The sequence below is a fragment of the Galleria mellonella genome, unplaced genomic scaffold, assembly GCF_026898425.1.
Source record: "Galleria mellonella isolate WM207_F2 unplaced genomic scaffold, CSIRO_AGI_GalMel_v1 utg38, whole genome shotgun sequence".
NCBI classification, from domain to species: domain Eukaryota; kingdom Metazoa; phylum Arthropoda; class Insecta; order Lepidoptera; family Pyralidae; genus Galleria; species Galleria mellonella.
This window is the reverse complement of record NW_026442090.1, coordinates 7,304,820-7,331,951: the sequence shown is the minus strand read 5'-3', so window position 1 is coordinate 7,331,951 and position 27,132 is coordinate 7,304,820. Positions and strand designations below refer to the sequence as shown.

At 31.2% G+C, this 27,132-nt stretch overlaps 1 protein-coding gene across 1 annotated transcript; it reads left to right on the top strand.

Moving 5' to 3' along the window:
* Positions 1–318: 318 nt before the first annotated feature.
* On the top strand, positions 319–27,132 carry LOC113523008 (ATP-binding cassette subfamily C member 4-like). Its single transcript, XM_026908871.3, has 25 exons — positions 319–693; positions 4,455–4,586; positions 6,476–6,680; positions 7,721–7,946; positions 9,954–10,051; positions 11,211–11,408; positions 11,828–11,954; positions 12,784–12,921; positions 14,113–14,297; positions 15,182–15,346; positions 15,762–15,899; positions 16,250–16,417; positions 18,013–18,135; positions 18,446–18,690; positions 19,057–19,106; positions 20,036–20,245; positions 20,751–20,981; positions 21,231–21,337; positions 22,026–22,149; positions 23,333–23,506; positions 24,039–24,166; positions 25,063–25,185; positions 25,407–25,529; positions 25,984–26,144; positions 26,580–27,132. The coding sequence occupies exons 1-25, from the start codon at positions 464–466 to the stop codon at positions 26,857–26,859; spliced, it is 4,089 nt and encodes a 1,362-aa protein (XP_026764672.2). The 5' UTR covers positions 319–463; the 3' UTR covers positions 26,860–27,132.

The following is a 27,132-nucleotide window of genomic DNA, read 5'->3' as shown; positions in this document are numbered from 1 at the left end:
CCACTAGTCCGCATCATTAACAATCTTTTCTCCCCTTGAACGGATGGGTGGATGTAAAAGGGCGTTAGTCGTTTATGGCTAAGAAATTAAGAATATTATCAAAATTGAGGTCAAAGGTCAATCAAAACAGACTTCATAATGTTTATGTATACCCATTAATAAAACGTAGTATTTATTTTTCTGTAATTAGATTCTAAAAAGATCCAAGACTGAGCCCATGTGTGTAATTGAAAACTTGATGAGACCTCGTTAAAAGTATTAATTTTATTTAAAGATTGTAACAGTAATATAGATAAATGAACCTTATCGCTGAAACGTTGTGGTGTTACAAGTCAGTAGTGTGTGAGCGCGGTGCGCTGTAAACATCTGTACGTTAATGATATAAAATTTTATAGACTGTGACGTGAAGTTGTATTTATACAGTATTACATTATATAAAAACATTTTAATACAAGTAAAAACAATGGGTGCAAAAGAAATAAACGGTAGTGCTATAAAAGCAAACAAAAAAAATAAAGAAAAACCTAAAGCTTCGCCCACTCCGCAGAAACGACCGGGAGCGATTTCGCGGTTTTTCTTCTGTTGGATGTTTCCTTTATTCTATTACGGGAATATTCGTGATCTGGATGAAAGTGATTTGGTGAAAGCAAAAAAAAATTATGACTCAAAACGTACAGGAGATGAGTTAGAACGGTGTGTTCATAAATTTAATATTTTATTTCATTAGTGATTTGACTTATTCTAAGAAAATTGTACAATTTAAACATTTTGGTTATGTTTAGATTTAAAGATTAGGCAGGTGTGGTAGTAACATTACAAGATATATAAATATCTTAGTCGTCAGGAATGACAACGCATTAGGGGTACCATGGATGTAAAAGCATATTTTATGTTATTTACATATATAAGAGAGGGTTACTACTTTCCACAGACGACCCCTAAGCTGGTTTATTATTCAGTCTCATAAAAAATAAGTAAATAACGCATGAAGAAATAAAATTTAACAATAATAATCATATAGATTAATATCTAAAAACAACAAATACATTTCCGTTAGGTATATTTATTTTAATAAGCATCCATAAACCTTGTAAATATGTATTTTCTTTATAACAAATTAATATGGAATAAATATGGGAATGAAAAATAATGAAAATGGGTCTTCACTAGTTCCAAATATTCCATAATTATCTACCTATATATAAAAAATATTCGAATTGAAAACCTTCTCCTTTTTGAAGTCGAAATTAATGAAACTATGTTTGTCACTGAGTTTTGCACGCAGTTTTGTATATTATTATAAACATTATTGACTATTATTACCAGATTTTATTATTATTAGATATACTGTCTTGAAAACAACATATGAAATTTGCCAGTTATTTTTTCAAATAAAGAAGTTAGGGTAGATACTAATCAATGGATTTTGTAAACGTGAAAGTTTGGTATCTCTTAGCGCTTTAGTGGCACAGCAAATTACTTTTCATGGAATTTTATATGTATGTAAATTGTATGTCCTTTTTCATACCATTCTTTATTGTTGTCAATACGTTTTGGTTACACGAACAAAGTTATAAACATGTTTTATGTAAGGGTTTAAGTTATATAATTAGAATGAAAACAAGTAAATTTATTCACGGATACGACTGTTATCAGTGCATTGAATCAAATTTTAGAGATCCTGCCATATCAGCTTTCTAATCTGCTATCTTGACAATGGAGCGAGTATGACTTGTACAAGCTACTTAACTACGTCACGCACGTGCATTTTAACGTCATATAAGATTTATGTTCCATTAAAAATTTTACTTCAGTTGTGGCAAAACCAATTATTTTAATTTAAAACCCATTATTATTTTAACTATTTAACCGATTTTGATAAAATTTCTATGGGACTAATTTGTAAGCATTTCAAATAAAAAAGAATTTTTATAATCTGTATGTCACTGACGGAATTATAGGGTAACAAACAAAAAAAATACAATAGAATTAAGAACTTTTTTCTTTTTGAAGCCGGATGAAAGTATAATTATCACGGTATTTTAAATATTAGCAAGCCGCTTTATCTTATTTCTTCTTTTGTATTAGTAGAATATTTTTTGAGATTCTAGTTTTTATTTTACTCGCATACATATTAAGTACCATGAAATCAAAAAGATAGCAAAAAAAGCAAAAATAGGTCAGTGGCGTAGTAGATCGTCCGAGACCACGCACCGCGGTGCGAAACAATCATTAGGAACCTCCAAGAGTACCCCCAACTATTGCTCAATATATATATTGTTTTAACATTTAACTACTCTTATGAAATTAAAATAAAGATGTCGATTATATTATGATACATATTTCAATATTTTTGGCTACAGGAATATATATTTTATCAATAAAATTAGGTACAAAACATAAGTAAATACAATTTATTTATCATCTATTTTAAACATTACCCTATTCACAGAAAGTTTAATCTCCTATTTGCTCTTTTTAGTGAACCTATTTGTATATCAAAGTTTAGAATTAAAAAAATCTATGAAATGAAATACATTTAACGGGTACATGGGTACCCCATTATATGGTCTTCTTATTTTGTTAAGTAGTACATTCGGAATTTATGAGTCATTGAAAAGTATCAAAAAGAATAAGCATCAATTAAAGAGTAGGCATTATTTATTTACATTACACAATCATTATTTACTATATATTCTTTTATTAATAGTCTATGCTAATATTATAATAAAATAGATACAGTTGTTTAAATATAATAAGGTAGCTTTATTGTGAGAAACAAGCATGATGTTAAAAATTTAGTTATTTTGTCTGATATAAACTAAGTGTAATTTAAAATGGTGTGCGGTAGGCTTCTGTTCTTATTTTTTATAAAAAAATTCTGTAAATTGTTACTAACATACTAAACTTTTGTTGTTCTTTTACTATGTGAAGCATGCTTCTCTAATAATATGGTATTACTTTATATATTTCATTCGATGCCATTTTAAATAAGTTCAGTAGCAAAACAGATTCTACTACTATTTCCGCAATGTGAAATTTGTGAGTACATTTCATGGTAATATTAATTTTATGCAATAGGCTTGATTAGGCAAAAGAGTCTGATAATCTGCATTTAATCGAACCCTATACATCTCGAATATGTATCGAATTTATTAAATCAAATTTAAAAAACCATGACAATTACAAAAAATATATTTAAGCTAAATTTATTTAATTTTATCGTTGAACACAATATCGCAGTATAAAAAAGTGTATTCTTAATATGTTAATATATATATATATATATATATATATATATATATATATATATATATATAAAATGTGGCTTTTCGTAAATTCTATAATAGTAAATAAATTTGATTGCTACCTTTTAATATCTTAAAATAATGTGAGTGATTAACAGGACCTTATTATTACAGTATAAGTAATAATATTCTATTACCGTATGTATACTCACGATGAGCTCTTTGCCAGTTTTTTATGAATGTATGTTTACTATGTTCTTGATTATTACTGTTGTAATAAGATAATTGAAGAGATTATCTTTATCATTATTTATATAATCGATTGTATACACGTAAAAATTATTACGAGTATTAATCGTAATTTTCCACAAGAAGTTTAATTTATTATATGAAGAGATTCTCTTTTAATCGCGTCGCTAGAAGATATTGATTGAGTGGGATAAAAGGTTGCCAAAAAGTAATAAAAAGTAGTTGAATATTTCTTTCTAGGATATAGTACGTCTGTGTGTCTAATTATAATTTAATTGTATGAATAACAAATATTGAAAACAACTTTAGAGACTGTAAAAAGATTTTAATAATTTTTTGTCAGTTGGAGTTACAGTATAGAAAATAGAAATATTTATATTAGTAGATATTATATAAATTTAACGTACGATTACGATTCTTTCCTTCTTCTTATTGCGATGGAATTAGAATTATTCATGCATCAATAGGCAGGTCACTTTTAACTTTTATAAGTATAATAGTTGTGCATTCTAATGGACTTAAAAAAGAAGAAGAGACAGTTATATAGAGTGAATTTTTTATAGTTTTTTATTTACTAATAAAAAAAAATCAAATTAAAAATTAGATTAGTTATAATCGATAGATAGATAGTTAATAAACCTGTAGCTCCTACATAATATTGTTTCAAATGAAATTAATTTTTTAAACGACTTCGATAAAGGAGGATCTCAATTCAGGTATACTTTTCAGTATCAGAAAATGATGTTTTTTAAATGACGCATTTATTAGACCGATTTAGAAAAATATTTTTTATCTAAAAGGAAAAGAGTTTAAATTAGTTTCAAAATAGTCCCGTAACCATTTTATAATAATCGGTTCAGTAGGTTTTAATTAAAAAAAATAACACGAAAGAAGTCGGTGTTTTTTTTTTGTAAAACAATGTCTTAAATTATGTAAAACAAAATATTAATTTGACAGGAGATGGCTAGAAGAAGAAGAAGCAGCGAAAGTGGCTGGCCGAAAGCCTTCTTTTAGAAACGTCCTCATCAAAACTTTCATTTGGTCCTTCTTACCTGGTGGGCTCATGCAATTTGGTTACGTAGTATTAAGGTATTGTATTTTTTTTTTATAATAACTTATTTAATAAATATTACATAAAAATATATACCAGCAAGTGATAAGATTTTACATTATGTGTAGACTTACTTATAACTTTTCCATCAAAAATAAATTCAGTGGAGGATGTAGAATTCTCACGGCGTGTGTCATAGGACCCAATGTTCTACTTAAACTAAAATTAAATGGTTGTACAAAAATTGCATAAATTAAAAGAAAGTGTGACCATAACAAGGGAGTGTTATGGAGAACTTGCTGGCACCGATTATTCATAGAATCGATGAGACTGTTAATGTTATCCTGCGGCAATTGCTCCCAGTGAAATTTTAGTAAGTCCATCAGTTGTTGGGTTGTTGTCACTCCATCCAAGTCCTTTAAAACACGTCTCTGGAGCATGTCCCATGTATGCTCGATGGGGTTGAGATCTGACGATTGTGCAGGTTAGCGCAATATCAGGATGTTTTCCCTTGCCAAGTACTCCCGTGTGTGCAAAGCTGTATGCGAACGCGCATTGTCATGCATCAACGAGAAATCGGAGCCAAGCGTTTGTGCCAATGGACGGACATAAGGCCTTAGAACATCCTCAACGTAATTTACAGCGTTCATGTTACCATTTACAAAAACGAGCTCAATTCGTCGGTTTTTCATAATACCTGCCCATACCATAACTCTTGAGCCGTTGTATGAATGCACTTCCTGAACGCATCTCAGTCTTTCAGTATTTCCAGGACGACGGTACACTCTTACCCTTCTAATATCAGGCTTGAACCCCAATCGAGACTCATTGCAAAATAAAATGTTATCCCATTGTTCTCGGGTCCATGTAATGTGTTTCCTTCACTATTCATTTCGTCGAGCGCGATTCCAGTGACGTATCGGAAGGCCAACCAATTGGCATCGTGCTCGTAGGCCATACTCATACAGTCGATTTCGCGCAGTTTGGCAGCTAACAATACACCACTTGAATTTTGGAGCCTTAAACTTATATTTCGGGCGGTTAACATCGGCTGGTGTCTTGCAGTCAGTTGTATGTATCGATCTTGCCATGTGGTTGTACACGGCAAGATCTGGGTGTTGCTCAGCAGGGTCTCCAGTGTTAGTGTAACGCTGATAAAGACGGCAAATAACGCTTCTGTTGACACCAAAATACCGAGATACCTGAGATTGTCTTCTTCCCGCTTGCAACATCCCTACAGCTCTTTGCATTTCATCTGCGTTCAAATGACGTCGCTCCATGACGTAAAAAATGTCTCAAAATCCAAATTTATACAAAACTTTTATCAAATTATTGTTTAAATTATAAAATTTTAATAAGCAAAGAAAACGCTATAAAATTCGAACAAATGCATTCGCTTTTGAATTTGTGAAAAAAAAAACAAATGATACTTGATTTTTTTTACAAATAGCCAGTATGTCCACTAGATCAAAAAAGTTTACATAGGTATTATCTACTTGGTAAGAAATGATATAATAATCAATTAATAATTTGAAATAGTATGTGTTGTTTAGCCTTTTTTGATGTGTTTATTAAAGATATAAGAAAATTCCGCCAATTGTTTTCCGTTCTTGAGAGAATTTTCAGTTATAATTTGTTAACAATGTAATAATGTTTGTCTGTACTTTTTTATTTTTTACACACTCATTTAAATTATGATTAAAAACTCACTTTAACTCTATGAACAATTCTATCGATATATTTCAACTAAAAAAAATATTTGTAACTATTTGTAAAACAATAGCATTAATACGAGTAGTTATTGAGGTATAAAACTTTGACAGATGGACAGTATAAAGCATCATATGTGTCCCTATGTACCATATTGGTAATAGAGTCTAATTCTATTGGTGTAAAATAAATATTATAAATGTTGAATTTCAAACAGAACAGGAACACCGCTACTTTTTGCCCGGCTACTTCAGTTTTGGTCCCCGACCGATACTATAGACCAGCTGACGGCGATGTACTACGCTGTCGGGCTCATCCTCGCCAACTGGGTGGCAGCTTTCTTTAATCACCACGGTAATTTGTATTGTCAGCAGTTCGGGATGAAACTTCGAGTGGCTACTAGCTCGTTAATGTTTAGAAAGGTAAACATTAATATAGTTATTTAATATAATTCAACGATAAATAAATTAAAAAAATATATCATGGAAAGAATATTCTGTTGTCTTATGAATATGAGATAAAATTACTTTTCACCGTTGATGTAACCTAATGGCATGGTTTATGAACAGATCATCGTAACTTGGTGAAATTGATAACACTCGCTTATGTAAGGAAGAAGTTTGCCTGTTTAGTTTTGATGGCTGAATTAGGCAGAATCTACTGAATTGATTAAATATATTATATATATTCGTATTAATCAATTATGAAAATAGATTATTCTATTTTATATGATAGTTCGTGGATTTCAATATATAAGTATAGATAGTACGAGTAAATATGCTCACGACTATAAGCTCTCATGAGGTAGTTAGTACAGAGGAATATTATTCAGATTATTTTACCAGAGGGAGACTTTGTACAAAAGTCGATTGCTTGGGTACCTCTGTCCCATTCGTATTTCAACCGTGAACCAGTTGTGTTTGCATGGCTGTGTTTCGGTTTGAAGGGTGGGATTTGGCGTGAATTTAGTGGGTACAGAGGAATAACACTTGAGTGCTCAGGAATGGCAACCCATGGGGGGTATCATGGGCGAAACAGTATATTCTGTTATGTCCATGGTACTGCTCATGTCTTTAGGCGACGGTTACTACTTTCCACTAGGTGGGCCGTCAGCTTGTTTGCCATTCCAAGTTGTATAAAAAAAAAAAAAACTTATTATTGATGTTTTCGATTACTGTTAGCTTGTAATTATAAGAATAATATAGAATAAGGAATAGTATACCACTAGGTCGTGAAACCTGCAATTAATTGTTCTTTAGATTTTTTTTTATGCAACTAGAATTACAAAACGACGACCCACTTGATAAAAAGTAGTAACAGTCGCCTAAAAATACGAACAGTATTATAAATATAACAGAGTATACTGTGTAGGTAATGATAGCCTTCATACGTTGCCTTTCTTGAATCAATTTAGTGTAACAGGGTCACAGTAGTGTTGTTAAAAGCCAAAGTAAATTTTTAGATAATGCGTATGAACAACGGGTCTCTTGGTGAGACGACGGCGGGAAAAGTGGTGAATCTGCTCTCTAACGATCTGCAGCGGTTTGACATGGCCTTTCTCTTTTTGCACTACATTTGGATCATCCCACTGCAGCTAATCGCAGTATCCTATCTAGGTTACATGCAGGCGAAAAACGCTGCCCTAATAGGGTTAGCGGCTTTAATTTTAATTGCATTGCCAATTCAAGGTGAGTGATATTTTTAACCTTTTTAAAAATAGAAGACATTTTGTCGTTACATTATTTGAAATATACCTTGAATATCTTATATATATACGAGTATATATAATCTTAAATAGAATAGATTTGTTCAAAAAATAAAAATAAATGAGCGAAATGGTATTTTTCATTTACAATTTCTATCACAAGTCGAAAACCATGGCGCATTAAAGATAAAAGCCGGTTTTAGAATATGTAAATGAAGCCATTTTGTACAATAATCCTATGAATTAAAAGGCATGTTTTGAAAGTCTATAGATAACATAATACTAGCAAAAATAAATAAATATATTTTTCAATTATTTGTTAACAATAAAGGTACGTCAAAAATATCTAAAACTATTCCTATTTCAAATTTCAAATCTATAGCCTTAGTAGCACAACATATACGCTCATTTGCAAATAAACATTAACTATGTTTACCACGCAAATATAAAATCTCTTAACTCTAAATAAAAAATTAATTAACCTTCATATAATATATATGGGTATATAATATACATCATACTGTACGGTCCCGGCATAGAATGGACCACCACTTCCTTACACGTGGGTGTCGTGAGAGGCGACTAAAGGAGTTTAATGGTCGAGGTATGGGCAACAGCGTCTCTATTAAAACATCACCAAAGCTTAACTGCGGTTATCAACCAGTCTACCAAGCGTGACAACTACTGGCTCCTCTATCTCCCTGATAGGTTAAGCCTATGTTCAGTAATGGATAGTTAACGGCTGAAATTAACGATGAAAATGAAATAATATGGTATATACCAATGTTATTGAGAATGAAAAAAACTTGAACAGTTACAGAAAATGTTGCCACTGGTGAATACTTGAACAAATCCTTAAACCTATATAACGTAGTCTGTATATAATTTGCAATGAATGTATGCACAGATGTTATTATAATCGCTCAGCTTGTCTTACAGTCATATATTACTAGTATTATACATAAGTAGTATAGTACTTATTGGTGCATAGTATATATATATATATATATCATATATATATATATATATATATATATATCATAGTAATAGGAGTCAGTCCAGTTTTTGGTATAAGAGGAATAATACCTTAATATTTCGCAGTGACTACTACTAAGGGTGCAATGTACGTCACGGTTTTCTGTGCTGGCCAGGATGTATTTTTTTTAAATAAATCTATTTTTTACTTACAGATAACATTCTTTCTGATTTCTTCTATAAGTGAAAGAATTTTTAAAATCGGTTAAGTTTTTTTTTACAAAAAATCAAATCTTATCTCTTTATGATATTAGTTTAGATAACATTTTTCATTATAAAGGCTGTCCCCTGGATTGCTTAATCAGTACCATAAAAGAAATACTTACTACTATCATGTATAAAACTGAATGGATTTGGACAAAATGTATGTATGTGCATGTACGATATATATAAACATATCAATCATTATGAGTAATATCAGCACGTTTACGTCTAGGTACTCAATTTAATTAATCATATCAATTATTTAGATATTCAGTGTAAATAACAATGTATTTACGTTTTCAATAAAATATGAGAAATTATAAAATATATATTCTAAACGTAATGCTGGGTTTACATTGGGATTGTTTCGGTGGCATCATTTTTCTAAACCTACCGTTAAACTTAATATTTCATATTGATATTAAAGCAGTTTTTAATGTAAAGACCAATAAGAATTAAATTTATAATAGCATATATTGATGGTCGATAAAATAGTAGTTACGCAAAACTATCAAAATAAAATGTTAGTTTAAAAGATGGATTTAAGTAAATGGAAAAACAGACCGTATTACGAGTATGAATGTAAAGCGGTAGCTTTTGACCGTCTAGTACTTACGAGTACTTTAGTAAGATTATACGCGTATAATATTATTATTAGTATTACTAAAACACCTGTGTATTTTAATAATAATAATCTATGCTGTATTATTATTTATTAAATTATATACTTAAAGTATTGCATTTTTTTCAGTTACTATCGGTAGGGTACTTGGTAAAGTGCGTATGCGCACAGCCGAAAGGACAGACGATAGAATAAAAGTAATGAGCGAAGTTATAAATGGAATTCAAGTAAGTACAGTTTGATTTGTTTTAGACTTTGTAAATAATGAATTAGCTATGAGTAGATTGGGTTATCACAGCTTATCAAGCTCTACGCATGTATTTATATCACAGAGCCAGCGGTGAATTTTGATGCTAAACATCATGATTGAAAAATCTGCCTTCCTTTTGCTGTGAAAACAGTTTAAGTAAAGAATCTTATTTATTAATATATAAAATTGTAACTAGACGTGTTTGTATATGGGTGAAATGGTTTGTATATAGGGAAAAAAATATGGAGGATCTTAATAAGACCAAGAGACATATAAGCTATAATTTTTAGAAATATTGTCTGCCCGTATGCTTGTTTCTGCATCACGCAGAAACTACTGCAACAAAATGGATACGGTTTCCATAATTGTATTCCAGAAAGTGTAGCTTAAAGTCTAATATATGTTTTATCTTAATACGCCATCTAGAACAATCGGTCTATTTCATTAAATTTCCTACTTATGAAATTTATGCGTACGAAGTAGTGAGCAAATAGTGATTTTATAATATTCTATAAAAGTTGTCAACGCTAGTGTTGCGTTTAATTAATTTATCTGATCTACTAACAAATAAACAGTCTATGCTATTCATTTGTCATGTATATGTCTATGTCCGTGTCCTTAGGAGATAAAACGGGACATTATTTTCTCTGCAGACAAATATCAATCGTGTAGATCTGCGTAGGCCTTTATAACGCACGTGTGCGTTCATATAAAATTATTTGCATGTTAGTTAAAGTAACTAAACATTGGTCACATTTAATTATGTATACTGATTAAACTAAAAGTAATTATTTGTAAATATAAAATTAACGAACAGTAATTTTTGTATTTCTATTGTCCTCAATAAATATTTTTTAATAATCTTCTAATTTATTTTTAATTACTGGCTTAAGTCATATGGGACTATAGGTATATATTTAAGAGAATATGATGAATGTTATTTAGGTTATAGATAATCATTAAGAAATTAAAATACTTAATAGATTTACATATTAATTTAGTCATTAATACAATTAGATTGTTTTAAATCATTGTAAATTTATATATTATACATACGTACCTATAATATAACATATATTTAATTGTATTTAAATATGAAATTGAAATAAGATGTATATACTATTTCTTATTTATAGGTTATCAAAATGTACGCTTGGGAGATTCCGTTCCAAAAGGTGGTTAGAGACAAACGTGGTAATGAGATGAAGCAAATACGAGTCGCTACCGCACTTAGAGTTGTGTTCTTAGGATTTTTGATATTTACGGAGAGAACCGCGCTCTTCATTACAATACTTACATTTATATTGTTTGGCAACTCCATGACAGCTAATGTTGTAAGTATTGCATTATATTATTATTATTAAATTACATTGGTTCACTTATGTGTGTGAGCCCATAACTTTGTCTGTTTGATTGGAAAAATAACTTGTGCCTTTCTCGTAAGAGTGGGAATTGCTTGATTCGGTTTGAACTGAAAGTGTTATTTTTGTCCAAAAAACTTGATTATGTTCCATAAAAACACTGACTTTAATCGTGGCAAAACCAGTTATTATGAATTAAAAATTAAATAATGAATCAATTTTATAATATTTCCATGGGCCAATCTGAAATCCTTTCAGATAAAAAAAAATGGAAATTGGTTTTTAGCAACCGAGTTAAATACCTTGTTTTTTGAAATTAGTTGAAAATATAATGGTGATTACTAAGATATTTAAAATAAATTTTCAGTGTCTTATAAAATATTTTCTTTTAGATATATCCATTACAACAGTTTATGAACGCAGCTCAGATTAATATAACATTGATTCTCCCTTTGGTGTTTGCATTCTCATCCGAATTACTTGTTTCAATTGGACGAGTTCAAGACTTCCTTATGTTAGGTAAGTTTAGAGGAATAAAAGAATATTTTCAAAAATTGTAATTACCTATCGACCTGTTATCATTTAAAATGATTACTATACTACATCTTCTTAAAAAACAAGAATTCAAATGTGAATTACCAAAGTGACAATATTAAAACATATAGTCAGACTAATAGAAAGGACGAAATGACACATTTGACGACAGGTATATACTAGTGGTCTAGCGCTTGTGGCATATCCCGAACAATTAGGTGATAATTCAGCATATATTGATCTATAACTTATAGATAGGTGCATACGTCTATGTCCATTGAACAACTAGTAAACAAAAGACTGTTAATATTATAAGCAACTGTAGGTCATTAGTTAGCTCAAATTGAAATGCTTCTTCGATATCTTTATATCGATGACAATTTTATTGTCCGCGGTCTGTGTATCTGAGTAGAATTGATAAAATATTTGGGTGATCTAAATGGATTTGAAATTTTGTAGGATTTTATCTGAGTTTATTCAGATAACAAGCATCGAAATTATGACTGTGTTCTATAAAGTTCTATATTATTCCTTTATGAAATTTGAAATGGTTAATAACCTGACGGCTTACCTTTTTTATTGACCTGTCAAACAAGCAAAAGGTCTACCTGGATGGTAAGCAGTACCTGGTGAAAAGTTACAACCGTCGCCTATATAGATTATCTAATTGAATGCCATGGATATAGTGGAATGAAAAAAAAAACGTAAAGTAATTGCACGAATACAATTCTGCTTAATATATTATTAACAAATATAAAAAGGCGATGGCATAGCAGGCTTGCGTTGCCAAAAAAAGATTCGTTCTGATTTACAGAGGACCGTCCCGACTTGGTGGCGAGCCATTCGACCTCAATGGCGAGTATATTCCGAGACTCTATCAGCTCCAGTGAAAAAGATATGTGTGTTAAAGCGCTCTCGTACAAAAGAAAATCGGATGCATCCTTTGTTAAACGTGAGTATTAGTAATTATCCAATTAAGTACTTTGTACGCTCAGTTGCACAATGTCTGGCTGCGGTCTAAGGATTAAAAAATTTAATCTTAGCGCGGAAACAACGTACTTTTTCTAATTTGTGTTAAGAGTGTTCTTAACTTTTGCTTATCTTAACGTGGTAATGTCGCAATTACCTCTCAATTTACAAAAATAATTTAACTTCTTTCAATTATTCTCACTAATTATTTAAAAAGGTGCTCTATTAGCGAACTAAAACGTTAGTCGTAGACACTGTATATAAATTTTGCAGTAAAATATTTGTACCTACTTCATATTTTATTTCCATGTATTTGAAATGTTTTTATCATCAACATTAAAATATTCAGTGGTAGCTAAATAACAAAGCTAATCGTAATAGTAGGTAGAGTACTTTTTAAATAATTACTCAGAAATATTAGAAAATTTTCAACTGTTTTTGAAAAGCGATAAATAATTACGACGTTGCTACACTTCGTTATGAACGCTTTTAAAATTATGTAAAGTAGTTGTTACTTACTCCGGTCCTCGTAGAATAAGCATAACTTTTATTTATAACAAAGGCAAGGCAAACTATAATTAACTTTTGATATCATAAGGCGCCACTCTCAGCCCAAAAGTTAAAGTACTAACATACAAGTCAAGAAAAAAACTAGTTTTATTGTCTCCCGTGTTTCAGTACTAAAAGGCGACAAACAATACAATGTGTCAAGTTCGTTCTGTGACAAGCCAAGACGAATAGTGGAGGTTCTATTAGAATTCCATTAAAACTTTGTCTATACTAAGTATAAAGAGAGAATATTTGTTTTTTTTTTGTGTATGTTTGTTTGTAAAGGATAAACTACTATTCAATAATACTATTCAACCGGTTTTAAAAATTCTATCACCAGATAGAAAAATAGAAGTTACACTAGCAGCGAGTGATATAGTCTATAATTAATATTTAAAAAAAATCAGAAATCCTTACGAAAATTACAATGATGCAATTAAAGGTATCAAAATTTGCCATAATCGGCAAATTTTTGTTATACTTGCTAATGCGAAGCCGAGACGAATTACTAATGTCATATAATTTAATTTTAACATATTAAATCAGATTATTTCTTCTGATGGAGTTAATCCAGAACATTAAATTCAAAGTTGCTTAATTAATAATAAAAAAAAAAATTCGTTAGGTTCGAGCATGGAACGGAAATATGCAAGAAGCGTATCGCAGCCAGCATTGGACATCGCAGTGGAAGTACGTGATGTATGCGCAAGCTGGACAAGTGACCCCAACTTCTTGGCTCTCAAGAATGTTTCCATGCGGCTGCGTAAAGGCAAGCTCTGCGCTATCATTGGAGCCGTCGGTTCTGGAAAAGTACAGTTTGTTTGCAATGTTGTTTACAATTTAAATTGCAATAGAGAAATACTTGAGTGACCAAATCATAGACATGAACAGGACATACATTCATCAAAACAGTAGGGCGACCTTCCAAAAGATGGTGGAAGTGATTAGGGTATTTTGTGGTAAAATGTTAGAAAGTAAATAGGTTTATTTAGCTGTGAAATATTTACTGTATAAGTGGTAATATTGTTGATAACAGAGGTTATTTACCTTTATTATGGCAAATTTAATTAAAAAGGAATAAATAAATAGATAAGCCCATAATCATAGGCGTGATAGTTAACTGAAAACATAAGTCGACTGTTGCTATTGCGATGAACAAACGTAATATTTGTATTGCTCTCTTTTAGTCGAGGGGTTACCTTACCGCTTTCTTCTTTTGTAATTTAGTATATGCTCACCAGAGTTAATAGAAAATTTTAAGTGACACATATATCTTTTAATGTGGGCTAGGTTTGATCTTATTTGCTATTAAGTTTTGATGCACCTAAACCACTAGGTTAAAACCCTCTTAAACACATGTTATGAATTTATGTTCGATATAATATTTTATATAAAATCTGAAATATTATGAAAATTATTTACTTGTCATATTTTTTATACATAATACTAGTTGACCCGGCAAACGTTGCCATATAAATATTTTTTCAGAATATATTTTTTGCACCATAATCGCATAGCGGTATGTAATATGTTTTCCGACCTATTTTCATACCTACCAAATATAAAGGTAACTGTTTCGAAGGAGTTCAACCACAAACATTGTAATACGAGATTTTTAAATATAAAATTAATACTGTGAGATGATAGATATAAATTATTTTTTTAGATTGTAAATTATTCTTTATTTTTACCAGTCGTCTCTGTTACAACTACTGCTAAAAGAATTGCCAGCGGCTTCTGGCAGCGTTTCAATACAAGGAAGCCTGTCATACGCATGCCAAGAGGCGTGGCTCTTCCCCAGCACGGTCCGAGAGAACATCTTATTTGGCCTTCCTTATGACCCGGTTAAGTACAGAAAGGTATGAACTAAAAACTTATAATTTTTTTTTATTATTTGATACACGTCTTTGTGTTTGTCATGTTCTTATTTATTATCTTTATTATTGGGGTTGAATATTAATTTTTTTATTGATATTTTAGATTAGCATAGGTACATATACTAGCTATCTCTGCGATTTCATTGTCGTGGTAGTAAAAATTAATTCAATTCACAAATATATAAAGTGCTTATCAAATAGATTACGCTATAGGTGATTTTGTCGAATATTATGTATCGAGTTTAAATATAATTCATTTTATAACATTTTGTTGTTTTATTTTCTTAAGATTGCTACAATTCAAGTTACTTTTTTTGTGTAGCAAAATTTTTAAGATATTATTTTAAATTGTTTTTGATTTCATCGAAATTTTAAATTTAATTTTATATTTGAATAGGTCTGCAAAGTATGCACGCTTGAAAAAGATTTCCTGCAATTTCCATACGGAGACCAGACTTTGGTGGGTGAGAGAGGAGTGTCCCTATCGGGGGGTCAACGAGCCAGGATCAATTTGGCGCGCTCTGTTTACAGAGAAGTATGTAATTGATTGTTGTTTTTGTTACTTCTTTAGTCTTTTTAAATTATTATATAGCAAACAATGTGGAAATTATAGATTATTTAGAAGTGCTCTAAGAAGCAACTAAAATGTTAATTTTGCAGTGAGATTCTTAATAATTTAACTTTGGATTTTGACAATCAAATTGTAACTTACAATCGCACGGTGGCTATTCGAAGTTTTATGCGGTTGACAAACGGTTTGTGTATGAATCGTCTTAAGGTATAACTATTCTAACTGACATATAAAGACTTCAAATCGAAGTCTGGGCGAATCAGTAAGAATAAAAAACTCTTAAAATGTAGCTTACGATTATATTGTATGTTCAGGCTGATATCTACTTACTGGATGACCCGTTGTCTGCTGTGGATGCGAACGTAGGACGGCTGCTCTTCGAGGGATGCATCAATGGTTATTTACGCGGGCGGACCCGCATTCTCGTTACTCATCAAATACACTTCCTTAAGGCTGCTGATTATATCGTCGTGCTAAATGAGGTATAAATGAATAAAATTAGTAAGCGTTAAGCTAATACAGAGAAACCCTAATGATAAAAAAAGGAATCACGATAATCGATGCAGAGTTCGCGGAAATTTTATATAGGTGCCGACATAAAATACAATCGAATATATATATATATATATATATATATATATATATATACTTTATTCTTTTATATATATATATTCTTTATTGCACTAAAACATCCCTTTTTTGAAATTGGTTAAAAAACAATTTTGTTTATAGGACTCGATGATATGCTAAGACATAAATATCTAATCAGTATGATGTCATGGATATACCTAATTTTTACGAATCATATTTTTATCGATTTTATTCATCCAGTCTAAGTACACACGTGTGATACATATTTCGTTTTATCTTTACAATATTCGTAAAGTTGATAAGAATCGATTAAAGAATATAGGAATATACGTAATAACCTATTAGATAATATGCAGCTGACAACTGCAATTGTTCCAATTGACAACTGATAGCCAAATCACTCTCAAAATCCGGATGTGAAATCATATTTAGTTGTTAATTCAATTGCTGGAACTAAAAAGTGAATATTTTATATTATTGTGTGTTACCTCGCTTTATTCTTAACTAATTTTACTGATTGTTTTTTTATCAAAAACATTTACTTTTAGTATGATCTCTATTGTTATTTTTTTATATATAAAAAATTATTAATTTCGTCCATGGATTGATATTTCATTATCTTGTTTTGTAATATAAAATCATCTCATTTCACAAACGCTTATAGGTCTATTAATATTTTATTTATAGCACAGAGTAGATAGATAGATACTCTTTATTGTTTCCTCCAAAAGATTACAATAGTAAACTTATTATAAATATAAATAATTACAAGAAATAATCACAATGAGAAAACGATGGGCGACCTTATCGCTAAGAGCGATCTCTTCCAGGCAACCTTTGGATGGAGAGGAGTAATTATAAACAATTAGTAAACAAGAGTAATTAGATCAATTCAGGACTGACAGGTATTTAAAAAGTAACAAAAATATTTGTAGGTAGGATCAGTGAAGGATCGAACACACGACTTATATGAATAGTAAACTACTTGTTTAGTAGACCATTTTAACATCACTTTACTACCAAACATACATCATGTATTATATATTTTTTTATGTAACAGAGCATGTAGGTAAACCTACTTATAGAGCGTTCAAATAATTACTACAGGTGTATCATACATTACTAAAGAGCCGTTATATCTACCTTTATTTCTATTGTGATATATGTATATGTAAATCATTTGTTCATATACATAGATAACGAGATAACTGTTTCCAATATGTCGATACTATGAATAACAGTTAGCCGACCCAGCAAATGCTGTGTTGCCCATATACCGATTTTGTTTTTCATTTTGGAATAAAAACTATCCTATCTATCAGGTTCTAGCAAACAATATAGTAACGGTTTTGGAGATTAGCGTGAATGAATATTGTGACACGAGATGTTTATACATATACATATTAAATTAGGTCATTAAATAAGTTAAAGGCACCTAAATAAATATTAGGTATGATATTGATCGGTCTTATCTATTTCGTTTCAGGGTCGAGTGGAGAATATGGGCACTTTTGATGAGCTTGTGTCATCCGGCAAGGAATTTTCTACGATACTGGCCAGTTTACAAGAAAGCAAGGACAAAGACGCTGAGAGCGTGGGATCTGGAGCGGTAATAGCGGTTATTTTTATCGCACTTTTTTATATCTGAGTAATAATTATTGCAAACGTATTTGTATTTGACAATCAATACATACCTATTTCTCCGTTTTTATTCACTTTTGGTTCAAGCCCTGATCGAAACAATTGCTAGTAATCGCTCACTTTCTCTCCTCGGATAACATTGTATTAATATTAGCTTAAATATATTATTTTGTTTAATGTTTTTTGTTAACTACCTAATATAGTTAATTTGCGTTTCGAAATAATGACGATTAATTTCCATTGTTTCAATTTGACTTAACAGTATTATCCTTTTTTAGAGTGTGGAAGACAAACCTTCCTTAGCAAGAGCCCAATCATTCACTAATGATGAAGAAGAGAAGCTGCCTCAATTTGAAGCACAGAAGATGGTAGCAGAAGAACGACAATCAGGCAATTTGCGATGGGAGGTGATAGCGGCATATTTCACTTCAGGCGGAAGCAAGTTATTCATTACGTTTACAGTATTAATGATTGCATTGGCAGCAGCGAGTGGTGCATCGGCTGACTTCTGGGTCAGTTATTGGTTAGTTACTTTTTTATCAATATAATTAATAATTCATTTATTTTCTCTTCACAATTTATCACAGTAAAATACCATTAAATTTCTTATAATTAATTATTATATCATTAGGAGTGAACACAAGTTTTTAAACTGTGTTATATGTTAATAGAGTTTTAAATAATTAATTTAATAAAAATAAATATTAAAAATCCCAAGCGCGTCATTATATATGATACGTTGATGACTTAAGTCGTCAGTTATTTAATAATATCTTTAATATATATCAAATTATCGGATAATAAAATAATATCAGATAATTTCATGAACAATAATTTCAGGGTTGAAATTTAAATTTTATTAATGATATGTTTCCCTTTCCCATTGAAGGTCGAATCAAATGGCTATATACGAAGAGAACTTATCGGGAGAAAATATGGGTACGTAGCTATCTGTTTTACATTTTCAATAAAATTTTGTGAAATTATAAGTAATTACGAAATTTTATTACAATTTTAAGAAAAGACGATAAACATTGCTTACTCACTGTATGCGTAAAGTAAATATCAAGAAATAGGAATCTTTAGAAATTTTATTGTTTTTGTGAACTGTACCTAGATAATAACTAGTCATTAAAAAATTATCCTATATATGAAAGCAGTCTAAGTAAAGAACAATGGGCAAGAGACTGGACTTATGTCTCTTTTATGCAAAATTACATATTTAAGCAATCTAATACTAGCAAAAAAGTTTAAATTATCATTTTTATTCTAAGATTATAATTCTGATAATTATATAAAAATACTTAAAAACCTATATTATTTCACGGCTGAATAAGGTCTTCCCAGATCTTTCTACTTTTCTTTATCTGTACTAATTGTTGTTTATTGAATTCAACATGAGCACAGACTTTATGAAACGGCGGCGAGGTAGATCAAATAGAAGATGGTAAGATAACGCTGTGGTCCGTGTTCGTCATAAACTATTAATTTAAATATATACTAATGTAGATATAATTTAGTAATTTGATAAAATGTCTCTCTCAATTGGACAGTAGTTATATTAGACATTGATATAAAAGAAATTAAAACGCCTTTGTATATAGAAATCCGTCCATGGTGTTGTCTATAGTTGACGGATATCACTACCATCATTCGCCAGTGAATGGATTTCTAGAGTGAGAGAGTACTAACTCTTAAAACTGTTTGACCTAATGTTTGGCACGTAGATCCTGTACATCTTTTAAAAAAAGGATTTTTTGAAAGTCTCCCTTTAAGAGGGAATAGTAGATCGCGTGAGAGGGCGCTGGTAACAGATAGGTAAGGTATTTTTACTAAAGTGTTTTGTTAATTAAAATGTTTATTGACAGATCCTGGTTTAGGTGTGCAAGTTGGACGGTTCACTACAGGACAATATCTTATTATTCATGGATGTATCGTTTTTATGTGTGTACTGCTAACTAATCTGAGAGTTTTAACTTTTGTCAAACTGTGTGTCTCTGCTTCCAAAAAGCTACACGATGTAATGTTCTCCACTATGATTAAAGGCATCATGCGATTTTTCGACACAAGTTCATCAGGTTTGTAAACTTTAGCTCTATATATGTAATGTTTATAAATTAAAATTATATCCTCTATAAAATGATTCAATTCCCAAAGAGGGTTGACGTCAGGCAGGCGGCCGGTTGTAACACTATAAGCCAAATCTTTTTGTAATATGGATAAAAAAAAACATACGCCGACCCCAAATAATAATTGGGATAAGGGTAGGAAGATAATGAAGGTGATGGAAGTAATTCAATAGTAGTCTCTTTAAAATAAAATTATCGTTAAATTCGATTCAGAATTGTATAACATAATATGTACATATACAAAGATTTGAGACTTTTGTTTATTTTCAGTTAGCTGATTATAATGCTTAAAATAATGTTTATCAGTAATCTCTCGAACTAAGTCTACTTATTTTAAGTATTGTAATGTGAAAAGGTGCTAGATATTTTGAAATAAAATATTCCAATAAATAATCGTAATTTACTGTAACATTTATTATTACTAGCAGATTTAAGAACTAACTGATCTTTTCAGGTCGAATTCTAAATCGTTTTACTAAGGACATGGGTGCTTTAGATGAAATTTTGCCTAGGACACTTATGGACGTATTTCAGATATATTGCAATCTAGCTTGCGTTTTGATATTGAACGCAATAGCTCTATATTGGACTCTGGTCCCATCTGTAGTACTGTTAATTCTGTTTGTCTTATTTGTAAAAGTTTATTTAAAGACTGCACAAGGAATTAAAAGATTGGAAGGCACAAGTGAGTAATAATTTATGAATTTTATATTTTAACAATATAATGAATAAATAAGTGTACGTACATTACTTAATGTTAAATATCACTGGAACCAATTTCTGGAACTAATATTTTCTTATGTTTTATATGTCTAATTATCCTTTACTAATTTTTTTCATGCTTATAAAAAAATTAATAAGACTATATTACTCATTATTTAATAATAATATTTATTGATAAATTTATGACGTTAGAATTTGTTTGGTATTTCAGCAAAAAGTCCAGTATTCGGTATGGTCACTTCTTCCTTGAACGGTATAGCTACAATTAGGTCATTTGGCGCCCAAAAGAGGCTTATTGAACAGTTTGATGAGCATCAGGTACCTACATATTTCTAATTATCTACAATATGATTTTGACAATTTCACAGGAGATGCCTCTTATACGTAAGCATGTTTCGAGAAAGGGTTCTAATACTATCTACTTAATTAGTAGTAGTAGCTCATGATATTCTAGCTGAACAATGCATCCCTATTAAATTTTTCGTTATTGGAGTTAGAGAAATTATTATTTTAAAATTATATTCTTTGTCAGAGTTTTTAATTTTCTTACGTCACAAAAGGAGCTCTTTTTACAATTATATTTTTCAACTCTATGCTGATATTTTTCATATTTTAGTACATTTATTGAAGAATAATTTTTTTCATTATAATAAGCATGGATTTTTCAATTTGGAAAGTTATCTCACTATTACTGCTATTGTGACCTAAATGGCTGAATTGATTTAAATAAATCTGATTTGAATGAACTCGAGCAACACAGTCACACGAGTCACACGTTACAGGTAGTGTTTATCAATATTCTTAAAATAGGTTTGTTGGTTTGTTACTTCTATCGTCTTAACAGTTCCACCAAGTATTATCATGATTTGGCGTACACACATAAAATTACATAGACTATATTTAGTTCCTGTTAATTAATATGTTCCGGTCACGTAGACAAAGTCACGGGCAAAACTTGTGTATTCTTCATTAATTATTAAAATTTTGTTAATAATTGTTTTATCAGGACTTAAATACATCTGCATGGAATGGATACTTGGGTGGAGGCTGCGCATTCGGCTTTTATTTAGATTCCATGTGCTTGGTCTACCTTAGCAGCATCATATTTGCATTCCTTTATCTTGATTTTGGTAAGTGAACTTTGAACAAATATAAAAGAAAAAGTAAAGAAAAAAGCAGCCGGTAAGCACGGCTTATTCGATACGCACATTTTATAGCATAATATGTAGCATATGATTATGAGGCTTTAAAAACACTGCCGAGCAAAGTCTTATATTCATGTCTTGATACTATTGAAAATATAATATAGTATTGTTATATTCTATCCTAGATAATATTGCTCTAGTTTGAGGTATTTATGAAGTAGTGATTTTAGTCAGATATGAAACAGATTGTTGTGTTCAAGTATTTTTAAGTTTTCAACCTTTTATAGACGAGTTCACTGAATTTCTGGATTCATGCCAAAAAACATGATATTCATCTAGGGGCGCTGCAGATTTGTGGTTTTATTTAGGGCGTCGCATTGTAATATATATATGTTGTTTGTATATAGACTTCTTGTTGGACTGGAATAATAATTGTGTTACCACTCGATTTTAATATCTCCAGCCCCTATAGACAAACGACAAATGGATTTATCAATAGGTACGTTATCTCTACGTGTAAATGTGGTAAAGCGATACTGAAACAAACGTCTTTCGTTTTATCTCATTCGTTTAGTAATAAAAACGCATCTGTCAGTAGATAAGACCTCATCAGAGGAAGACTTTGTACAAAAGTCGTCTGCTTGGGCACCTCTGTCTCATTTGTATTTCTGCCGTGAAGCAGTTGTGTTTGTATGACTGTGTTTCGGTTTGAAGGATGGGATATGGCAGTGAATTTACAGGGTACAGATGAATTACACCTGAGTCCTCAGAAATGGCAACGCATGGGGGGTATCATGGGCGAAACAGTATAGTCTGTTGTGTCCATGGTAGTGCTCATGACTATAGGCGACAGTTACCACTTTCCATCAGGTGGGCCGTCAGCTTGTTTGCCATGTTAATTTGCATAAAAAAAATTCATTAGCCACTTGTCTAGAAGGTAGAATATTAAGGAGCTCAAGCGTATTTAGTTTTCTCTTCAGCCAGCAGCCAAAAAGGAAAACTGCAAACAAAAACATTTCAAAAACAGACATTTTTTCATACTAACTGTTCAATCTTGTGTTGAGACATATGAAAGTAACCGTATAATAGGTTAAAATCCTTATAGTTTTTACTAAGGTACTTGTTTCCAGCATGAAACGTTACTATGTTATGATTGTGGTGTGTGCAGGAGACGCGATCCCAGTTGGCAGTGTAGGACTAGCGGTGACGCAGAGCAACACGCTGACGATGATGCTGCAGCACGGCGCGCGCATGCTTGTGGAGTTCATTGCACAGCTGACCAGTGTTGAGCGTGTGCTCGAATACACTCGCATCGACACAGAGCCAAACCTCTTTCAAGGAAGTAAGTGCTATATTTAGAATAACGTTTTCAATTCAACTGTATTTTTTCTATGTTACTTTTTGTATGTACACTATGTACACTACATGTGACAGGTACACAGAGGCTATAAAAATACTATAGTTAGTATATAAAATATGGTATGATACTTCACACCAAAACAACTATTACAACTCTATAAAGCACAGGTTCAATCATCCATGAAACACTGCTGTCACCTTTGGGACGACTCTGCCAAGTAACACTTGGCTTCACTTGATTCTATTGAACACCTAGCCAAAAAGATCATAGAGAACAAAAATTGAAAATAAAGGTAAACAGGTAGACGGGCACCTGATGGAATGCCTATAGACATGAACAGCACCACGGACATTACAGATACATTGTGACTTCCATAGTGACCCTCACGCATGATAATGCATCCTAAGGATGTCAATTCCTGAGGAGTAATGATATAACATATAGTTATAAGACTCAAAGTATTAATGCCTTGTTATTCTATAATTATTTATTGCATGCATTTTTTTTTTTGTAGAAATAGAGACACCCCCACAATGGCCGTCGCATGGCAGGATTGAGTTTCAGAAAGTATTTTTGCGATACGCGCCAGACGAACCGCCGGTACTTAAAGACATGAACATTATTGTTGAAAGTGGATGGAAGGTAATTAATAGGTATTTTATTGTATTTTTGGTATGCACGCGTTCTTTGCTGATTCTAAATCAATTTTCAAACGACTTCACGAAGAAGGAGATTGTCTATTCCGTTGTATTTTTTTGTTTGTTACCTCATAACTCGAAAAAACAAATTTTCTGTAAGAATATACTTTTATATTAGTTCTATAGAAATTTCATCAAAAGTACGGTTCAGTAATCGCAACCGAAGTTGGTGTTTTTTTTTGTGGAACACAATTTTAAATTATAATAATTCTTTTTTTTTTTATTAAATAGTGTTGGTATTTTTATAAAATTAATATTTAAGTATGTACTGTATGGAATCCATTAAGGTCAATGATGAGGCAGCACCGAACCATGTAATTTCTGTTGTCTCTTGTCATTCCTATTTTTATATGAATAAATTTTACATCAAATAAGTAAATTAATTGACATCAATACGTTTAACTGCTACGACACTTTTACTTCTACTATTATACAATAAGAAGATAAGATGAAAATAATTAAGATTATGTATCATAAAAAATCCAACTTAAACTGTGGCAAGACCAGTTATTTGGATTTAAAAATAAACTGCTGAATTGATTTTGATAAAATTTCTATGGAAGCAATCTGTGAGTATATTCTTTCAGATAAAAAATAATTTTTATATTGGTTTGCAACTGATAGAGTTATAAAGTAACAAAAAATTAAAAAAATACAATTGAATTGAGAGCCTCCTTCTTTTTGAAATCGGTTGAAAGGGAACTCGGTAAACATCAAAAAGGAGATAAAAATAAAAATTGGGCTCACTAGTCCAATGGGATTACCGGAACGAAATACTGCCAGACGAGATAACTGGGACAATGCAGCTGGGATTGATCTCATTTTGGAAATAATTTTCAGGTGGGTATCGTCGGTAGGACAGGCGCTGGGAAGTCGTCATTAATATCGGCGTTATTTAGATTCGCTTACATTGACGGATTGATATCTATCGATGGTGTCGACACGTCTTTAATTGGAAGACAGGTAAGAACAAACTGGACAGTTTTTCATATAGTCGTTTTTGAAAATTTTAATATTATAATTAATATTATAAAAGCTTATAGTTACAACCTTTAAAACTATTTACTAGATGGGAGTGTGTAAATAATAACAGTAATAAAAAGAAATAGTTTAATTGTATTATTTTAATTTTATTAGCCCTTTTGTCAGAATTCACACTACAGTATATATTGCTTAATTTACAGGAACTTAGATCGAAAATTTCCATTATACCTCAAGAGCCGGTTCTGTTCTCTGCTACTATTAGGTACAATTTAGATCCTTTCAATATCTACAGCGACAATGACCTTTGGAAAGCGCTTGAACAGGTCAGTAATTCAATTATTTATGTACTTGAATTGTTGTAGTGTTTTATTTTTAAACAATTTCAAGAATAGCAAAACCTATTTGGCCTGTATTTTTTTTTTGTGTAAGTTACGGGATAATTTTCCCAGTACTTAATTTATTTTGTATTCGATAGGACCTACGCACGTGTTCGTTTTATACATATTTTCTTAGTATGTCAATTGTTGTGGAGGAAAATTTAGTTCTATAATATTATTTTTTAATATCATCGTCATATCAGCCATTGATTGTTTACTGTTGAACATAGGCTTAGGCAACCGCAGTTAACCGTTTGCATAACCGCAGGTATGCTGCTGCCCATCTCTCGATTATTAAGTTCTCTTAGTCGCTTTCTAGGACATCCACGGGAAAGGAAGGGATGGCCTATTCTATGCTGGGATTATATGGCAAATTTTTTACAAATTTTCATAATTTTAGGTGGATATGAAATCAGCGGTCCCATCTTTAGACTTTAAAGTGACTGAAGGTGGTTCAAACTTCTCCGTGGGGCAAAGGCAGCTGATGTGCTTAGCGCGTGCTGTGCTCAGGTCAAACAAAATACTTATTATGGATGAAGCCACTGCGAACGTGGATCCCCAGTGAGTATATTAATACTAATAATGTAAAAGATGCGTCTAGTGTTAAGATTTTTTATATCAAAAAAGTTAGTTACACGTTGAAAGAAGCTCGTATCTACTGTCAGACTAGTAAGAACTTATTAAAGCCTTGTTAAAAGCCTTGAAGACGCTTAGTGCAAAGAGGGGTTTTTAATGGATGAAAATAGAATAATAACTCCACCTTCTGAAGTAATTTCATGTTCCGTCTTCGTCTTACAAGCAACAAAATATACATACTTAAGTCACTTGACGGTTTATCGACTACTTGTCCTTCAAGTTTTATAGTTTGATTAAAAGGATACTAACAGTTTAGATTAACTCAAAACATTTATATATATATTTCACGGAAACATATCGATGGGTACTTTACATTTCATTTTTCTAAATAGATTCTAAAGATAAATTATATCTTTGCAGGACGGATAATTTCATTCAGGAGACGATCAGGCGACAGTTTTCATCATGTACAGTATTAACGATTGCGCACCGTTTGAACACGATCATGGATTCGGATCGCGTGCTTGTGATGAATTTCGGTCAGGTGGCCGAGTTTGATCACCCGTATATATTACTGTCTGATCCTAACAGCATGTTCTCGTCGATGGTTCGAGAGACCGGCGAGAAGAACAGCGCCCAGCTCTTCCAAGTCGCGAAAGAATCGTATTTCCAAAGTAATCTGAAAGAAAATGCCAGATAAAACATGTGATTTATATTATACTCGTAAATCTAATATAAGCATATTAGACATGAGAGACATGTTTGCATTATTTCCATTAAAAATAATAGACGATATTAGTAGAAAAGATTCAATATTATCTATCTACTAAATAAACTGTAATAATGGAAATTACGTTACTGAATAAGGACTGTATGAGTATTTAGATTAAGACTACTTTTAGGATGTATATTGTAAATAAACAATTTTGATACAACACGAACGAAATAAACCAATAAAACTGTTTTTAATTTA